This window comes from Rutilus rutilus (assembly GCF_951802725.1).
Source record: "Rutilus rutilus genome assembly, chromosome: 2".
Lineage (NCBI taxonomy): Eukaryota > Metazoa > Chordata > Actinopteri > Cypriniformes > Leuciscidae > Rutilus > Rutilus rutilus.
In genome coordinates this window covers 58,329,311-58,349,503 of record NC_140210.1, presented here as the reverse complement: position 1 = coordinate 58,349,503, position 20,193 = coordinate 58,329,311, and the positions used below count along the sequence as shown (strand labels likewise).

General features: G+C 40.2%; 1 protein-coding gene and 1 pseudogene across 2 annotated transcripts; both read left to right on the top strand.

Annotated features, from left to right (window-relative positions):
• The first annotated feature begins 4,442 nt into the window (after positions 1-4,442).
• On the top strand, positions 4,443-7,251 carry LOC311286437 (microfibril-associated glycoprotein 4-like). Its single transcript, XM_084402658.1, has 5 exons — positions 4,443-4,518; positions 5,467-5,667; positions 5,748-5,844; positions 5,965-6,132; positions 6,837-7,251. Exons 1-5 carry the CDS (start codon positions 4,513-4,515, stop codon positions 7,091-7,093), a joined length of 729 nt encoding a protein of 242 aa, XP_084258784.1. The 5' UTR covers positions 4,443-4,512; the 3' UTR covers positions 7,094-7,251.
• A 3,646-nt stretch (positions 7,252-10,897) lies between these two features.
• Positions 10,898-12,335, top strand: LOC311279882 (protein NLRC3-like; annotated as a pseudogene). The gene is made up of 2 exons: positions 10,898-10,922; positions 10,992-12,335. The product of its transcript is annotated as a protein NLRC3-like (transcript).
• The last annotated feature ends 7,858 nt before the right edge of the window (positions 12,336-20,193 follow it).

The window sequence follows — 20,193 nt, the reverse complement described above, 5'->3', positions numbered from 1 at the left end:
TCAAAAACATTTGCCATTATTTTACTTCCATACTAGTGTCACAAAAAGGACTTTTTCAGCATTGAAGTGTTAGATTATTTCGTTCATGTTGTGTCTATTTAAATTCTATTCTCAAACTCACCACACAGTAGTAATTACATTTATAGCCAATTGTTTTCTTGGGGAAAAAGAAAGACTTTCACTTGAAGATAGCACATTGTTTTAGAATTGTACAGTCAAAAAACACAAAATATGTGAAGATCACCTATTTGTGACTTCAGCTGTTCATTCATACAGATATATATGAAACTTTAAGACACTTTATTCTGCCAAATGAACAACACATTTCAAGACTCACTCCTATAAGCAAATTATGTCGATCCCAAACAGTGACTGTGAATGCAGCCATCATGGACATTTGTATTACTGATAGATGTCTTTTAATTCTTGCCACTATTTTGTTAAACTTTATCATTTGTAAAGTATTTTATGAGAAAATGTTTTAATAAAAAGTTGTGAGATTAATCAATCCTCAAAAATAATTGTTAGTTACAGCCAGAGCCGCCTTAACCTAATGTTAGGCCCCGGGGCTGAGAGGTTTTGTAGACCCCCCATCCCCTCGATTTATAGAGTCTCATTTAAAAAAAAAAGTGTAATATCTAGGTAATCTACATCACAAAATGCATTAATTTCTTTCGAGACCTACAACAGTGAGTTTTCCCTCTTTGAGCCAGAAAACACCATAATATTGTTATTAAAATATCACTGATCCCACTTTAGCATAAACACAAGACACTTTATTTAATCACATACAGCAACTAAATTTCAACTTTATGCAACTGAGAAGCGATTTTCGCGAGCGACAACCAATAGGAAAGAAGCCTTTCAGTGGAGCTCAGCTCCCGTCACCGTCTCGAGTGCAGTGCAAGACAGAAGAGTTCAAGGCCGATTTCACTGTTTTATATGATTTGACTGTAACTAACCACAAACATGGATATAATAAAATGATGCATGGAAAAGAAACTGTCGACAGTCCTATAAGGGACAAGAAAATGTATTATTTGTCAAATTCGGATGACGTTTTAGTAATTTATGACAGTATGAGTGAGTTTAATTTGTAGAGTGATCGATCGTTAATCTAGTAAATTATTTAATCTCCTGAACACTGCTGTGTGGAGATATAAAAACACTCTCCCAACAGCATACTGTTTCTTTTGAGCCTAATTCCTAGTCAAATAAAAATAATATAGTTGTATCACTTGTGATGGTGTTTTGTATAGATGTGGCCAGACGAGCGGTCTACCAACATTAGTGCGACAGCACTACCAAAGCCCACAAGCGACTTCACAGTATAGAGACTAGCGACATACAGCGACAAAATCTGACAAGTTACAAAACAATATGACCTTTTCAGCTCATCATGACCCTGAACATGGGAGGCCCCTGAACTTGGGAGGCCCCTGGGCTTCAGCCCAGGTTGTAACGTCTCAAGGTTGAAGAAGATGGAGTTCCAGGCAAAGATCCAAAATACTCAATATTTATTTCAACTGAAGAATACTCGAAACAGTGTGCGTGCACAGACAGAGTGCTAACACAAACATTGACCGACAACTGAAGAGTGAAAAGGGAGAACTAAAATACACAGACAGATGAACACAAGACAGGTGATGCAAATGATGATGACGATGAACAGGTGGGTAATTGAGGGAGTGAGTTCAGGTGTGGAAACAAAGAGGATACTGGGAAATGTAGTGATGACAGACGGTGAATGTGACATTACTCCCCCCTCCCGCTAGGCGCGACCCGCGCCGTAGATGGCAGAACCTGGGAGGGAGGGCGGGCATCCTGGAGTCAATGACCGGAGGGAGAACAGGAACAGGACAGACAGGAGACTCCAGGATGGTATCGTGGACCGTGGCGGAGCAGGCTGAGCAGGGGACCACGGCGGTGCAGGCTGAACAGGTGGCCATGGCGGAGAAGACCCTTCGGGTGGCCACGGCGGTGAAGACCCTTCGGGTGGCCACGGCGGTGAAGACCCTTCGGGTGGCCACGGCGGAGAAGACCCTTCGGGTGGCCACGGCGGAACAGGAGACCACTCGGGTGGCCATGGCGGAGAAGACCCCTCGGGCGGCCATGGCGGTGAAGGCTGAGGAGAAGACCAAGGCGAAGCAGGCTGAGGAGGTGGCCACGGCGAAGCAGGCTGAGGAGGAGTTCCAGGGATCCCCAACTGAGCCAGAGGGACCCAGAGCCGAGGCGACACCACAGGTCTGGAGGGCCAAGGCGGATCTGCAGGCTCACGGGACCGAGGCGGAGAAGGGGCTCTGGAAGCCCGTGGTGTAACCAGTTCGAGGGAGGACGACTGAGGAGCAGGAGGGAAGACGGAGCCCGGTGGAGCAGAAGGGATGCAGGGCAGAGGCGCAGCCGGCAGCACGGAGTCCCGAGGTGGAACCAGAGTGACGGCTGACCAATGCGAGGAAGGAAGGAGGAGTGAGCCTGGTGGAGCTATAGGGCTGACAAGACCCGGCGGAGGTGAGGGCACAATGAGCCGAAGAGAAGCTGCAGGGTCGGAGGACCAAGGTGGAGTCAGAGGTTCAGGGGACTGAGGCGAGGACAGGGGATCCACTGACCAGGGCGATGCTGAGGCCTGGAGTCCCGGAGGCGGCTCCACAGCAACACTGGCGGGTAGCTGTGGATGGGCAGCAGGGTCGACAGGGCTCAGTAGAGGCAAAACCGTAGAGCATGAAGACACCAACAGCGGAGGTGGGAGAGGGAGGCTGGGTGGGATCAGCGATGAGGCCTTTGAGCTGGACAGGACCAGCGGCGAAGAGGGTTTTGAGCTGGACGGGACCAGCGGTGAAGGCTCCGTGCTGGACGGGACCAGCGGTGAAGGCTCCGTGCTGGATGGGACCAGCGGTGAAGGCTCTGTGCTGGACGGGACCTGCGGGGAAGAGGGCTCTGAGCTGGACGGAACCAGCGGCGAAGAGGGCTCTGAGCTGGACGGAACCAGCGATGAAGAGGGCTTTGAGCTGGACGGGACCAGCGATGAGGGATTTGTGCTGGACGGGACGAGCGGTGAAGGCTCTGTGCTGGACGGGACCAGCGGTGAAGAGGGCGTTGAGCTGGACAGGACCAGCGATGAAGAGGGCTTTGAGCTGGGCGTGACCAGCGATGAGGGCTTGGTGCTGGGCAGATCCAGCGATGAGGGCTTGGTGCTGGGCAGATCCAGCGATGAGGGCTCTGATGGATCGATGGGAGGAGGGAGACCAGAGAAATCCTCCACCTCTGGCCGAGCTCCGCACCCAAACCGAAATGCCGGCTCAGCCGGACACAATCGGAGGAGGAACGGGGCTCCGTCGAATTGCTGAGCCAGTAGAGGTGCTGGGGATCGCAGGGCATGAAAGAACATCAAATCAAGCCTACTCATCTTTGTTGGGTCGGTCAATCTGTAACGTCTCAAGGTTGAAGAAGATGAAGTTCCAGGCAAAGATCCAAAATACTCAATATTTATTTAAACTGAAGAATATACGAAACAGTGTGCGTGCACAGACAAAAGAGTGCTAACACAAACATTGACCGACCACTGAAGAGTGAAAAGGGAGAACTTAAATACACAGACAGATGAACACAAGACAGGTGATGCAAATGATGATGACGATGAACAGGTGGGTAATTGAGGGAGTGAGTTCAGGTGTGGAAACAAAGAGGATACTGGGAAATGTAGTGATGACAAGACGATGACAGACGGTGAATGTGACACAGGTAAGCCCATGCATTAATGCGGCCTTGGTTACAGCCCTAATAGTAGATGCACCTCAGCCTTGAGTCTGCACATGGTATAGACACATTTGGTATAGACACACAAAAAAAGCTTGATTTAAGCTAAATAATTGTATTCTATCTGCCAAACACACTGTAACACAAGACACATTCAAATAATTAATTAATTCATACATTCTTTAAAAAAAAATTCTCTTAGCAATCTGCCTTCCGTCATGTTTTCACACAGAACGAAACCTACATGCTGTGCCTCTGTGAGACTCCTGCAAACTTTGCTTAATCCATCTTGATTGAAACTTTAACGTCCCGATTTGTTTTGTTTTCTGTTATATTGTAATTACATTTGCATGTTCATAAATAAATAAAAAATAATAACCACACAGCCGATATGTCAAACTTGATTTGCATTGGAGGGGTGGAAAACATATTAGCTCACTCTGATTAGATGAACAGTACTTCTTAGCGAGCTACCTCCAATCAGGCCACGGGTGACGTGTTCTAGAACCTTGATCTAGAGCTTCATAGTGGACATTTACATAAAGACACAGAGGAGGAGTCTGAGAATCTGACAGATATATAAAGAGTGTTTGTGTCAGACTGAACAACACAAACGGTGAGTCACTGTTTTCTTCATTTACCTCATAGAACATTCAGACATTTACACAACTTTTGGGGGGAAAAAAACATAATAAATGTATATTCCTTTCTAGATTAAACAAATCTATATCTGTGAACTACTGAGTAGAGATTCAGAAGATGGAAGTAAGTTCATCTGCTTCTTTTATTCTATCAATTAATCTAAAGTCCTGATTTATATTTAAGAATTTCACTTTGATTTCATCAATAATTTCATAATGTGTTTGTCAAGTCAGAGTGTGTTGTACATGTGTGCTGAGCAGAGATCTGGGATGAGTTATATATTTTGCTTAGAGGTATGCAACGTTCACTGAGCAGATATGTTCACTGATGATGATAATTCAGATGTGTACAGTTGGTATGATCTTTACAAGGAAAGGAACGTTTCAACTGATGCAAATGTACCACTAATGTATACACAGAGGGATAGTGGATTGTACCATGTGAAAGCATGAGGTATACATTCCATTTTTAAACATAAGCAACATGTTTTTCTACCTTACCAGGAAGTGTAAGTCTCTCTGTGATGTATATAAGCTCAATCTTACTGTACAACCTCAGAGAAACATAGAGATGATGGGGTGAGAGGAAGGAGAAACATAGAGATGATGGGGTGAGAGGAAGGAGAAACATAGAGATGATGGGGTGAGGGAGGAGAAACATAGAGATGATGGGGTGAGAGGAAGGAGAAACATAGAGATGATGGGGTGAGGGAGGAGAAACTTAGAGATGATGGGGTGAGAGGAAGGAGAAACATAGAGATGATGGGGTGAGGGAGGAGAAACATAAAGATGATGGGGTGAGCGAGGAGAAACCCAGAGAAACAATTTACAGCTAGCATGATGGGGTGAGAGGATAGAGAAATGGGGAACAGAGAAATCTGTAATGAAGACCTCCTCTCATGCCTTATTCTGCTATGCCTGTTTCTCTCTGTCTGACACATGATACATAATAAATATAGATCTCTTGGCAAAAGTAACTGGTGTAGCTTCCGTGATTCAACCATAATGGGGAAAGCATGATTTTTAAATCTACAAATATGTTCGCTTAACTCTTTCCCTCTCTCTCTTGTAGATGATGCTGTTTTTGGCGGTTCTTCTCCCTGTTGTACTGGGCAGTGACTGTAAATTCATGTCATTCGACTGTTCTGACGTCTACAACTCAGGAGAAACAGTCAGTGGGATTTACACCATCTATCCAGCAGGAGACGTTCCTGTCTGGGTTTACTGTCACATGGTCTCAGATGGGAAAGATGAAGACAACGGAGGATGGACGGTACGAATGTGACTTTAGATGATCAAACACACATCAGAACATACATTATGAATCATATATTCTATATAAACCCATCACAGGTGTTTCAGAGGAGAATGGACGGCAGTGTGAATTTCTATCGGCCGTGGAATCAGTACAAGAGAGGATTTGGGAATGTGGAGAGCGAATACTGGCTGGGTAAGATCTCACAGTGTGTGTCCATTTGTGTGGATGATCATGTGTTTGGTTGAACATGTTCTTCGTGTGTGTGTGTGTGTGTGTGTGTGTGTGTGTGTGTGTGTGTGTGTGTGTGAACAGGGCTGGAGAACATGTACCAGCTGACACGTAACAGAAAGTACATGCTGAGAGTGGATCTGGAGGACTTTGAAGGAAGGAAGGGTTTTGCTCTGTACTCGTCCTTCTCTGTGGGTTGTGAATGTGCTGGATATAAACTACAAGTTTCAGGATTCACTGATGGAGGAGCTGGTAGGACACTTTCATTCATCCTCATTGATTAATGTTCAAAAGTCAAGGGTCAAGAGTTAAATCTAAAGCTAACACTGATCACCATAATGGTAACGTTAAATGAAGCAATAAATCATCAACATCTAAACCTCTGTTAATTCTCAATAACAGCTTCTGTAGATGTATGACAGAAATAAAGTCAGTCTGATTAGTAATAAGTGAAGCTGGTAATGCTGTTTGTGGAGTTGATTAATCCTCCTCTGATGAGATCTTCAGAGATTTAATGTCTTGTTTTATCCTCAGTGTATTTCATCTAAAGCTGTGGCTGAAAGCCAGTTGAAGTTCTGTAGAACTGTAAAATTAACATTAAACTGGAGTCACCTCTGCTGCCAGTATTTCACTGTTAATTTGTTATTTAAGAGTGTTATTGTAGTTTATGGTCAGCTTGCTTTTTTCCTGCTGCAGTCTAAATTATTTTATCTAAATAATTTCCATTAATGATACACATTTGGCACACTGTGCTGCCATGCATTTCTTTTCTTTTTACACCTATATTATTTACAGTGTAGAATAATTCCACTTTTAGCAGGTAGTGTGAGATGTCGGACATGTTGTTCTGATAGCATACAAAAACCCTTGTTTATAGTGAAACCTATCTGACTAAGTAGAAACTGAACTCTTTTATATATTGTTAATCCAGTTAATGATGCTCTTCCTCTCTGCAGGCGACTCTTTGACCTCCAATAATAATCAGAAGTTCTCAACCTTTGACAAAGATCAAGATGTCTATGAAAAGAACTGTGCCAAACTGCGTCTCGGGGCATTTTGGTATGCAGGCTGTTCTTATACAAACCCCAACGGTGTGTATCTGTGGGAAAATGATGATACTCATTACTCCATTGGTGTTATTTGGTACCACTGGAAGAACAATTACACTGCCAGTATGAAATCCATCAGCATGAAGATCAAACATGTGTCTTAGAAACATCAGTGTTTCCAGGTGCAAATGTCTGATATTGTTAACCGTACATGGAAAGTTTTAATATTTATACTTTCTCCCTTAACTGTGAAAAAGAATAAATCATATAAGTCAGAATGACTTGGAAAATCTTTAATAAACTCTCAAGAAATGACCCGGCTAACAAGTGTGTTATTTATTCTTTAACTTTAAACAGTGACCCCCCCCCCCCCCCCCATTATTTTCAGGGGCACCCGACCACACCCACCCGATCTGCACCCGACCACACCCACTTTTCTTGCATTTTCAAAACTGTTGTGAGAACTATCTGGTGAGAAAGGGTGTTTCGTGTCTAATAAATTAAAATACAAATATGAAATATTAAGTATTCATCTCAGTCTTTAACAGTATTGTTTAAAAGATATTGTGAAATCCAGGAACCCATAACCACAATGCTGTTAGTTTCACTACTGCTCCAAAAAGGAGAAAACTACCATAAATGTAGATCATAAACGCTTCCTGCTCTGTACTGCAAGTCTTCTGAAACCATAAACAAGATTTATGTGAGGAAATACACTACCGTTCAAAAGTTTGGGGTCAGTAAGATTTTTAATGTTTTTAAAAGAAGTATCTTCTGCTCACCAAGGCTGCATTTATTTGATTAAAAATACAAACAGTAATATTGTGAAATATTATTCCAATTTAAAACAGCTGTTTTCTATGTGAATATACTGTAAAGTGTAATTTATTCCTGTGATCAAAGCTGAATTTTCAGCATCATTACTCCAGTCTTCAGTGTCACATGATCCTTCAGAAATCATTCTAACATGATGATTTGATGCTCAAGAAACATTTATGATTATTATCAGTGTTGAAAACAGTTATTTACATTTTTATTTCATGATGCTATGATGAATAGAAAGTTTAAAAGAACAGCATTTATCTGAAATGGAAAGCTTTTGTAACATTAAACACTACCGTTCAAAAGTTTGGGGTCAGTAAGAATTAAAATTTTATTTTTGGGGGAAAGAAATAAAATAAATCAATACTTTTGTTCATCAAGGATGAGTTAAACTGATCAAAAGTTACAGTAAAGACATTTATAATGTTAGAAAATATTCTATTTTAAATAAATGCTGTTCTTTTGAACTTTCTATTCATCAAAGACTTTTGAAAAAAAAAAATTACACAATTGTTTTCAACATTGATAATAATAATGAATGTTTCTTGAGCATCAAATCATCATATTATGGTGCGTTCACACCGGACGCGAATAGCGCGTCAGGCGCGAGTGATTTCAATGTTAAGTCAATGCAAAGACGCGTTACGCGCGTAAAAAATTCCTGCGGCGCGGTAGACGCGAATATAATATATATATATATATATATATATATATATATAGTCTAATATAACACCCAGGTCTTTTACTGTAGTGGATAAAGTAACAGGACACCCTTCTAAATTAAAGTTGTATTGTAAGAGGTTTTGTGGGCAGTTTTTTGGACTAATAAGTAATACCTCCGTTTTATCTGAATTTAATAGCAGAAAATTACACGTCATCCAGTATTTTATATCTTTAACACACTCTGTCAATTTAGATAATTTATTGTTTTCATCTGGTCGTGATGAAATATATAATTGAGTGTCATCCGCATAACAGTGGAAATTAATTCCATGTTTTCTTATAATATTACCAAGTGGCAGCATATATATTGAGAATAGCAGAGGGCCTAACACAGATCCTTGCGGCACTCCATAGTTTACTGAAGTTATCTTCGATTATTCCCCATTTAAACAGACAAAATGGTAACGGTCTGATAAGTACGATCTGAACCAGTTTAATGCCTGTCCCTGAACACCAGTGTAGTTTTGTAGTCTATCTAAGAGTATTTTGTGATCTACAGTGTCGAACGCAGCACTAAGATCGAGTAAAACTAGTATTGAGATACAGCCTTGGTCAGAAGCTAGAAGTAAATCATTTGTAATTTTAACGAGCGCAGTTTCTGTGCTATGGTGCGGCCTGAATCCTGACTGAAATTTTTCATAGATATCATTTTCGTGCAAGAAAGAGCCCAGTTGAGCGGACACAACTTTTTCTAGTATTTTAGACATAAATGGAAGATTTGAAATCGGTCTGTAATTTGCTAGATTATTATGATCTAATTGTGGTTTCTTAATAAGAGGTTTTATAACTGCCAAATTGAATATTCTTGGAACATGACCTAAAGATAAAGACGAGTTAATAATATTGAGAAGAGGCTCTGCCACTACAGGTAACACTTCTTTCAGTAGTTTAGTGGGTATTGGATCTAATAAACATGTTGTTGTTTTAGATGAAGTGATAAGTTTATTTAGCTCTTCCTGTCCTATAGTAGTAAAGCGGTGTAGTTGTTCTTGAGGGATAATTGAGGCTGAATCATAAGACACCATTAAAGATTGTACATTTACAATTGTGTTTCTGATGCTTTCTATTTTCTCAGTGAAGAACTTCATGAAATCATTACTACTAAACTGTAACGGAATATTTTGCTCAGGTAACGTCTGTTTATTTGTTAGTCTAGCCACGGTGTTAAATAAAAACCTTGGATTATTTTGGTTATTTTCTATTAGTTTGCGGAGATGCTCAGCCCTGGCTGCTTTTAGGGCCTTTTTATAACGTGACATACTGTCTTTCCACGCGATTCTAAAGACCTCTAAATTAGTTTGTTTCCATTTACGCTCTAAATTACGAGTTTCTCTCTTGATAACATGCGTAGCACTGTTGTACCATGGTGCTTTAGTTTTCTCTCTAACCTTTTTTAATCTAATTGGTGCAACGATGTCTAATGTACTAGAGAAAATGGTGCTCATAGTGCTAGTCATTTCCTCTAGTTCATCTGTTTGTTTGGGTTCACTGAGCAGCTGAGATAGATCAGGTAAGCTATTTGAGAATCTATCTATAGTTGTTGGAAGGATTGTTCTGCCTGGTCGATAACGTGGCGCAACATGACAAATTTCAGCAGTACGTAGTATGCAAGTGACCATGTAATGGTCAGTGACTTCATCACTTTGCGGTATAATATCTATATCGGTTGGATTGGTTCCATGTGATATAATTAAATCTAGCGTATGATTAAGACGATGAGTGGGACCAGTGATGTTTTGCTTGACCCCAAAGGAGTTTAATAAATCTGTAAACGCAGCCCCTAACGCATAATTTGTGTTATCTACGTGTATGTTAAAATCTCCAACAATTAATGCTTTATCGACATTGACCAATAGATCTGAGAGAAAGTCTGCAAACTCTTTTAGGAAATCAGCGTAAGGCCCTGCCGGTCTATATACAGTAGCCAAGGCTAGATATAATAGGGATTTCTTTCTTACATCTAAGAGAGTAACATTTAGCACAAGTACTTCAAACAAATTAAACCTGTGACCTGTTTTCTGGGTAACATTAAGAATATCTCTGTAGATTGTTGCAACACCACCGCCACGACCAATCAGACGGGGCTCGTGCTTATAACAGTATCCAGGAGGAGTAGACTCATTAAGACCGAAATAATAATTTGGTTTAAGCCAGGTTTCAATCATCATGATTATACTGTTATACAGTTGCTTATAATTTTGCATCACGATTATACTGTTATACAGTTGCTTATAATTTTGTCCAGTAGTCGGACCTGTCACCAAATTTGCTTTGTCAGGGAATGATTACAATGACATTTGTAAAGGCACATTTCATGTCTTAAGGCATATTTTGGTGAATGCTCTAGGAGGAATTAGAAAAAGTGATTTTTCAAAACAAATTTAAATTTAAACCAAGCATTTGACTCTGCACAAGCCATTTCCATGACTTTGCAAGCTGTTGTTCCAGGTTAGAGTTTATGTATACATTGTATTACAAAAAGGTATACTCATTGCCATTTTGTTCTCTTTCTCAAAGGCTCAACTGCAGATGACAGTAAAGCTGATCCTCATGATTACAGAAAGATCAGCCTCAGACTGAAGAACATATTACAAGAGGACTACAAGCGGATACTGGTTGGTAATTCTCAGACAGGTCATCAGCAGTATCTGAATGATATTTATACTGATCTATATGTGGTGGAGAATGAGACTGGAGGAATAGTCAATGAACACGAGGTGAGACAGATTGAATTGAAATGCAACCGATTTTCTACCAAGGACACACCGATTCAGTGCAATGACATGTTCAAAGTCCATATGGGTCGACAAAACAGAAAAGTTCTGACAATGGGCATCGCAGGGGTGGGAAAAACCATCTCTGTTAATAAATTCATTCTTGACTGGGCTGAAGGAAATGAAAACCAGGAAATACTCTTTATATTCCCACTCCCATTCCGTAGACTGAATTTCTTTAAAAAAGAGTACAGTCTCATGGGACTGCTTAACAAATGCTTCTTTAGTGGTTCTGAAGAACAGCCCTCTTTTCCTGAAGATGACTGTAAGGTCATGTTCATCTTTGATGGGCTGGATGAATGTTGTTTCCCTTTGAGCTTTAAAGAGGACGACAGATTTACAGACGTCCATGAAAAAACAACAGTGAGTAAAATAGTTTCAAACCTGATCAAGACACACCTGGAATGTGCTCTCATCTGGATCACATCCAGACCAGCAGCAGCCGGTCTGATACACCGAGGCTACATTGATCAGGTGACAGAGTTGCGAGGATTCAGTGATGAGCAAAAGGAGCAATACTTCATCAAAAACAGCAATCCTGAGGTTGCTGGAAACATCATTCATCACATCAGGAAATCCAGGAGCCTGTACATCATGTGTCACATCCCCGTCTTCTGCTGGATCTCTCACACTGTTCTTCAGCCTCTACTGGCTCAAGACAGCAATGACAAAACACCAACAACTCTCACAGAGATGTACACAAGTTTTTTACTTTCTCAGAAGCAACAGATGAAAACAAAATACTGTGATCATTCTGAACCTAAGCCCAAAGCCAAGTGTTTTGATAAGATTTTTCTGAAGCTTGGGAACCTTTAAACAGCTGGAGAAAGGTAAATTAATTTTCTTCAAAGAAGATCTTGAGGAGTGTGGACTAGATGTCAGTGAAGTGTCAGTGTACTCTGAGTTATGCACTCAGATCTTTCAGATGGAAAAAGCTGTGTCGGAGAGAAAGATTTACAGTTTCATTCATCTCAGTGTCCAGGATTCCTCGCTGCTCTCTATGTGTTTTTTAAACACAAATGTTCAGGAAGAAATCAATTTCTTCAATCTTGGAGAGAAATACTGGCATGGAAACATCACTAGTTGACCTTCATAAGTTTGCAGTTAACAAGGCTTTAAAATGCAAAAATGGACACCTGGACCCTTTCCTCCGGTTCCTCTTGGGTCTCTCGCTGTCATGCCATCAAAGTGACCTGAAGGAACTGCTGCCAAGACTGAAGCTAAAAACAGAGAATTTCAAAGACACTGCTGATTATATCAAAAAGACAATAGAGATGGAGAAATCAGTAGAGAAGGACCATTGACCTCTTCCACTGTCTGAATGAACTGAAAGATGACTCTGTGGAGGAAATCCAGAAGAGTCTGAGCTCAGGAAATTTTTCAGCACAGAATCTCTACACTTCTCAATGGTCGGCTCTGGTGTTTGTGCTGCTGATGTCAGAAGAGAGTCAAGAGAAGTTTGAACTGCATAAATACAGAAGATCTGATGAAGCAGTGATCAGACTAATGCCAGTATTCAAAACCACCAGAAGAGCGCTGTAAGTCATCTTTACAGTTCATTCAGTATTTTTTTCCATATCTTGCTCCAGATCACAATTTTTTTGCTCTCCACAACGACTGCAGTCTTGTAATCTCACTGATCAGTCCTGTGAGATTATGTCATCAACTTTACAATCCTCAAACTCCTCTGTCCTGAGAGAGCTGGACCTTAGTAACAACAACAAGAGAAGTCCAAATTGTCAGCTGCAGATACTGAGGTGTGTAATAACATAATGTACAAGTCAGCTTGTCATGTGTTTGTATGTGATCTTACCATGTGTGTTTGTAGGTTATCTGGCTGTATGGTCACAGAGGAAGGCTGTGGTTATTTGTCTTCAGCTCTGAGTTCAAACCCCTTACACCTAAGAGAGCTGGATCTGAGCTACAATCACCCAGGAGATTCAGGAGTCAAGCTACTCAATGACAAACTGGAGGATCCAAATTGCTCACTGCAGATACTCAAGTATGTGGGCATTACACTTATAACACACCGTGTATAAGTCTGACAAAAAATTATTTGGGGGACAACTGGGAACATTCTTAAAGGTTATATAATTCAAAATAAAGTTATTATATCTAGGGTGGAAATTGTTTGGAATCTCACGATCTGATTAAAGGGGTCATATAATGGTACATGCACTTTTACAAGTTGATTGCACTGAAATGTCTGTTGGCAGTGCCTGTACACAACCATCCTATCATGATAAAAATCCATCCAGTGGTTTTGTTTTAATCTCCTTATATGTTTGACCATCTCTGAAATCAAGCCGTTCGATATTGTGACGTCATAAGATCGTACGCCCCTCCCGCTATTGTGATTGACAGCCGTGTTTCAACACAAGACCCGCCCTGAGCAAGCTGTGACAGCCGTCGTCATAGTAGTCCGCCATTGTTGATATGCTGGAGTAGAATGGCGTCTAAGCGATTGTGGTGTTCTGTTCTTAGATGTAATAAGGAACACAGCAGTCATTTGGATGTTCCTAAATCCGAGCCGTTGAAGAAGCAGTGGCTGAGTTTTGTTTTTGAAGCAATATGCCCAAAGGATTGACGCGGGGATTCCCTCACGGGGATTCCCCACAATCGTCTGTGCTTTCATGTTTGCGCGAATCATTTCACACCAGACAGCTTCACAAACGAGAAAAAACGGATCGGTACCAACATGTTCCTGCTGAACCTCCAGAAGATGTGAGTGTAATGTTTTATTAACCTTTATATTAGTATTTATATTAATCTTTGCGAAATTTGCAAACCTTGCTGCAGGCTTCACGATGAATGCGTCTAAGGTTTACACTCAGGGTACATTACGGCATGTTTTCTATGTACGACGTTCTCAATATAATTCATAATCCCACGTTTATAACGAATAACACGTGGTTATTGTGTTAGATACGGTCAGAGAATGTCTAATACAGTGTACCCACAGAACAGAGGGGCGGGGTGAGCAAAGCTCATTATCATTTAAAGACACATGCACTGAAACGGCGTGCTGAAAACAGAGCTGTTTTTGACCAGGTAAAATTAGTGTTTTCTTACAATACTAATGAGAATTTTTAATTAAAGTATATTACAAACTTTTAATTTAGACCCTAAAGAATCATATTAGCTTGTACAAAAATGGCATTATATGACCCCTTTAACAATTTTGGTAACATTTTAGTTTAGGGTCCAATTCTCACTATTAACTTGTTGCTTATTAACATGCATATTACTAGGATATTGGCTGTTTAATAGAACACATATTAATGCCTTTTTCTGCATCCCTTAAAGATGAACTGAACTGAAAAAATCAACATTGATAACATGTTGTTTATGACAATTAAAAGTAAATTACACTTTTTTTTTTTTTAAATATCAATATAGCTTTTTTTAAAAGCAACACAAAAATTGTGTTTGTTAGTATAAGAACGCTGGCAATTCTGATGACGTCACTGGAATGGTAGGACCTGCGAAGTTATATAGGCAGCTGCAACTGCAGGTCCTATACACACGAAAATGAGTCATTTTGGTTACGCGTTTGAGCCTGTGAGGGACAGGCCAGTAGTACCTGACTACCACCACAAGGAGGACGATCAGTTTCAGGCTCCACCTACAGTACAGGATCGTTTAGGGGAAGTGACTGGTGTGGGTGCGGGCGCTGCCGGAGCATGGACAGTGCACCGGAATCAACCTGTTGCAGAGAGGTCAACCTGGAACATTTATTTTTGAAATGCGATATGGAATTAGACCATATTGCATATATCGATATAGTTCAAATTTGTGATCCTTTCTCCCCGCGCCCCTGCTCCTCCTTTTCCACTCTGCGTGCGTGTGTTTAGAGCATGTTATGTTATGAGAGGCGAATCATGACTACTTCAGAAAACCCAGCACAATAGGAACTACCAGGCAGTGACATAAGTGTACGCTGAAATAAAGTTTTTCACCTCAGAAAAACAGACTTTCTTGTCCTGTCAGCCGTTATCCTGTTCTCGTAGCGCACACTCTTCAATTGCACGCGCAAATGCAGCGGCGCGCGCTGTATCGCTTCACTGATCAAGTGCAAAAGAAACTACGAGCATGCAACGCCGTTACATTGTAAATTACACGAAATAAAAGTAATGCAGGTATGATCCAGATTGTATTTGCAATGTAAATAGTCAATTATTAATGGAGCAATAGTGGTTCATGGTGTAATAAGAGGGAAATGTGGTGGGAGGTTGGAGGGCACTCTCATGCCTGTCATGCACTCTCATTTATTGTATACAAGCACATTATGCATTTTATTAAATAGAGACTGCTTATATATGTCGTGTGCATTTAGAGAAAAATACTAAAACATGGTTGAGGTACTGTGCGTTTTAGAAAGTCGAGGCAGATAAATGGCAAATGTGATTGGACGAATTCATCCAATGGGATCGCTTGTTAAGTTAGCTGCACGCAAAATGTTAAAATCAAAATACTGCACGGTGGGTTACTGCACAGATACCTCTTACTAGTATGGACCTAGCAGCTAACGTTAGTTCTGCGAGTTGAACTCCCTGCATCAACAATGTTTCCTGACACGATGAACATCAGCTAGCTTCAGGGTGAGTAGAGCGGGATATTGGAGCTGTTTACAGACCTGCTGCGGTTTAGTTAGCTGCTAGTAAACGCATTATTATCGATCTGTGATATCGTCGGAGTCATGATTTATTTATACAGTTTATATGGTCGGAGTGGTGGCTAGCTTGTGGAGTTTGACAATAGTGCTTCCAACGTGTTTAGCTGCTAGCCCTTTACCTAGGTTGGATCGTTTGGTATCTAGCTTGGTTTTGTGACACAATTTCAATGAATGCCGAGTGTGTCAGTCTCAGTTTTGTTGAACGCTATAAAGCCTGGTTTCCTTGTCAAAGGTAGCCTGTGAATATGTATCGTAACCCCAGCTGCCTTAGCCCTATACCATTCATTACTACAGCCAGGGGCAATACAGTATGAACCCCCCCTAGACCTGTAGGTTTCTGTTTCCTCAGCCATGTCAGCTAGCCTCAGACTATGTACATGCTATGGCTGCTCTGCTTGTGTTGGTTAGCAACAGAGTAGCTTACCATGCCAGTGACGTAGCGGAATGCTGAAATCCAACATGGCGGCGCCCGTGTAACAACAACAACATTTTCAACGTACCTTTTTATCCCTTTTAACAAATTCTGATATTTTAATAATTGTACCAATGAGAATAAATAAAATACATCTGTTATATCACCTTTACTCAACTTTTCAGTTCAGTTCATCTTTAAGGGTGCAGGTGAATAAAAAATAAAAAAAACTAATAGATGTCAGCATGAAACTTCCCAGTTGATTACTGACATTAAGACAAATACCAATTTGTATTACTTGTTTTTAGAATATTTATGTTTAAATATGCAAATTTGTTATTATCTCATTAAATATGTGCTACTTTGCATACATTTCCAGAAGAGAAATCTGAACATTGGATAAAGCCAGATTCAAAATTCCTGTTTCATTTTGTTGACATATTAGAGTCAAAGGTTTTTGGATATATTTTGGATATCTCTTTTTATCACTCCATTAATCAGAAAAAAACTGACAACAGCCATAAAAAAAATTAATTTTCGCCCCGTTTTTAGGTATAAAATGTTGTATAAATCAGAATCTGAATGATATATGAACAAACCCATCTGTAAAAACCTTAAGAATATAGATAGGAATACAACTGGAAAGTTTGGTGTATGTAAGTGCTGCTGAAGTTGAGATTTCTGGCTCAGAGTATGAGAAAAAAAAAACATTTTGAGAAAGTGGCCTTTAAAGATTTGTATTGTAAAAATTATTTTTTTAGTGGAAACAACTATTTACAGACACAATATCTTATCAAATCATTAGCAATCAACAATACAAACCACTTAAAACACACAAAATATAACACAGCATTTATGGCCTTCAACTGAACACAACCACAGTAAGAAAACAGTCGAAAACACACTCTGGAAATGTCAGAGCATGTCACATGATGCATCTGAATGAATCACGTTGTCAGAAATTGACATCAGCCAATGAGATTTCGCTTTTAGAGTTAAATGCCCCATTGTACTTTCACGATTGGTTGCTGATAAAAAAGGAAATTACCATTTCCTACAACATTGTACAGGAGAGAGAGAGCTTTCCAACGGTATATGTGATGACAGGGTGCAGACAGCGATCGCGGAGCAGCATGTTGATTTAGAATGCCAACTTTTTTTGAATTAAGGAGAAATCTACAGACGCAAATAGACAAAGTGTAGTAAAATAAAGACCTAAATGTGTATTTTTGGAATTTTTTTCACCACAAGTCTGAAAGAAGACATGTTATTGAAGACAAATAGCCCAAAATCTCAAAATTGACCAGTAAAAAAAAACAAAAAAACAACGATGTTTTTGCCTGCCGTGTCTCCCCTTAATCCTACCCAATTCCTATCCAATACCTAAACTTAACAACTACCTTACTAACTATTAATAAGCTGTAATTATGAGTTTATTGAGGCAAAAGTTGTCATAAATACTTTTTAATAGTGAGAATTGGACCCTAATCTAAAGTGTATAATTTTTAATTGAATTTTGATTCAATAAACACATGTAGATTGGGAATACATAGGTTTGGACCCTACATGGGTTTGTCCATGGGTTCCATGTTGGCTATCTGAATTAGCTCACACTGGGGCTAATTCATATAGAGCTGACATGGAACCCAAGGACAAACCTCCAGATCCTCCAGCCCATACCTCAAGCCCATATTGTGCATACATACACCCCCATCATGGTGGGGCTCATATGGTGGTGGTTGAGGAGATTCCCCCCTTCTATGTAAAGCGCTTTGAGTGCCAAGAAAAGCGCTATATAAATGTAATGAATTATTATTATTTATTATCATGAAACCTTGGCTGGGAGGTTAGTAAACAATACTGAATGTGATAGCTGTCCTGACAATGAACATGAAAGTTTACATTCAACTGTGTATATTTGTGTGTTATAGTGTAGCTCATGGAGGAGAGATCAGAATGAAAGCAGGACCACAAAGATGTAGGTTTAAAAACACACATCTTCATGCCATGGATTGTTGTTGTTGTGTTCTGATTGTTTCTCTCTTTTTGTGTTCAGATGCCTGTGATCTCACAATGGATCCAAACACAGCACACACTCAACTCATTCTCTCTGATGAGAACAGGAAGATGACACGGGTATTAAAGCATCAGCCATATCCTGATCATCCAGAGAGATTTGATACGTGGTGTCAGGTTCTGTGTCAAGAGAGTCTGACTGGACGCTGTTACTGGGAGGCTGAATGGGACGGACTGGGGACAGAAATATCAGTGACATATAAAGGAATCAGGAGGAAAGGCGGATGTGACTGTAAGTTTGGATACAATGACAAATCTTGGAGTTTGTTCTGCACTGCTAATGGATTCACTGTCTGGCACAATAATAACAGAACTGAGATATCTGACCCTTCACACCCGTCTAACTGAGTGGGAGTGTATGTGGACTGGTCCATCGGCACTCTGTCCTTCTACAGTGTTTCTGACACACACACACTCACACACTTACACACATTCAACACCACATTCACTGATCCCCTCTATGCTGGATTTAGGGTTTATGATTCCTCAGTATCTATGTGTAAGATTACACAACACAGGGACATGTGCTGCTCAATTTGAATGCACAATGTGGAGGCGAAGAACAACCTGACAGACATGATTCTAGAAACTTTTCAATCATGAACTTAATAAACATTTTAAAATAAATAAAATAAAACTGATCATGTTCAGCACAACTATATTCTTAAATATGTAAGCAATTTTCAAGGCTGTGACACGTTCATCACCCAGATGCTCCAGTCTGTGGTAGTTGAGTCTAGAGATTCCTGATCTCAACCATCTGTAGAAACTTGTGTGAAGCATAGAGAGAAAACAAAAACTTTCACAAAGTCACAGAAAACTTACATAAACTTCTACTTCTGACTTAATACAATTAAATTGTTGTTAATAGTAGATAGGGCTGGAATGATACATCGGCACATTGATAATTTTTTTTTTAGAAAATACATAAATTTGCGTGCAATATGTAGTTGCGTCACAATGTTTTTGTTCATCCCTAATAATTCCGTATCATTTTTCACACAAAACAAAACTCTAGACCAGATGCCAATGGCTAGTATGGCAATTAGGGTTGGGTATCGTTTAGGTTTTTTATAAATAAAGCCTTCCCTTCCCTTACCTCCTGTCTCATGACTAATTTTTCAGCATCCCGCCACCACCCCATCACCTCACATTCGGCTGGGTCTGATCATAGATACCTATGATCTATACATTTATAGGGGTTGGGCCGAATTCCGAGCTCGGAGCCCTCCCCCCGGACAGCAAGCCAAATATGCATTATAATATTACATCAGATTTCATTAACATGTAAACTCGTGAAATAACACTACATTAGCCCACTAAAAACAGCAATAGTCTGTATTCTTGGTATGCTACAAACCAGCTTTAAATTTCAGCAATTCTTTTCACATTTTTTGCCTTCTCTGGCCAAATACGACACCTCTCCTGACTTATTGAATGTCCCGCACAAGGTAAGCATTATTTTAGAACGGATCACCTTAAATGCCGTGACGCGAAACCCCTCGTGGAAGAACGCTGTCATGTTTACAACTGTGACAATGAGCGCTCACCAGGATCAACTGAAGGCTGGATTTTTAAAAGTAGCCTACGTGAGGTTTGCAGTAAACTATATTGTTGCAGTAAACTTGCACAACGTTCTTGAATGAATAATTTATTAGATGTACATCGGTCTGTTATTGTATGGACATCGACTTTACATTTTCACACTAAACATGACACGGAACAAATAACGAAGTTTGATTGGTTGCGTTACATGTCAGTCAGTCCTTGGTTGATGTTTTT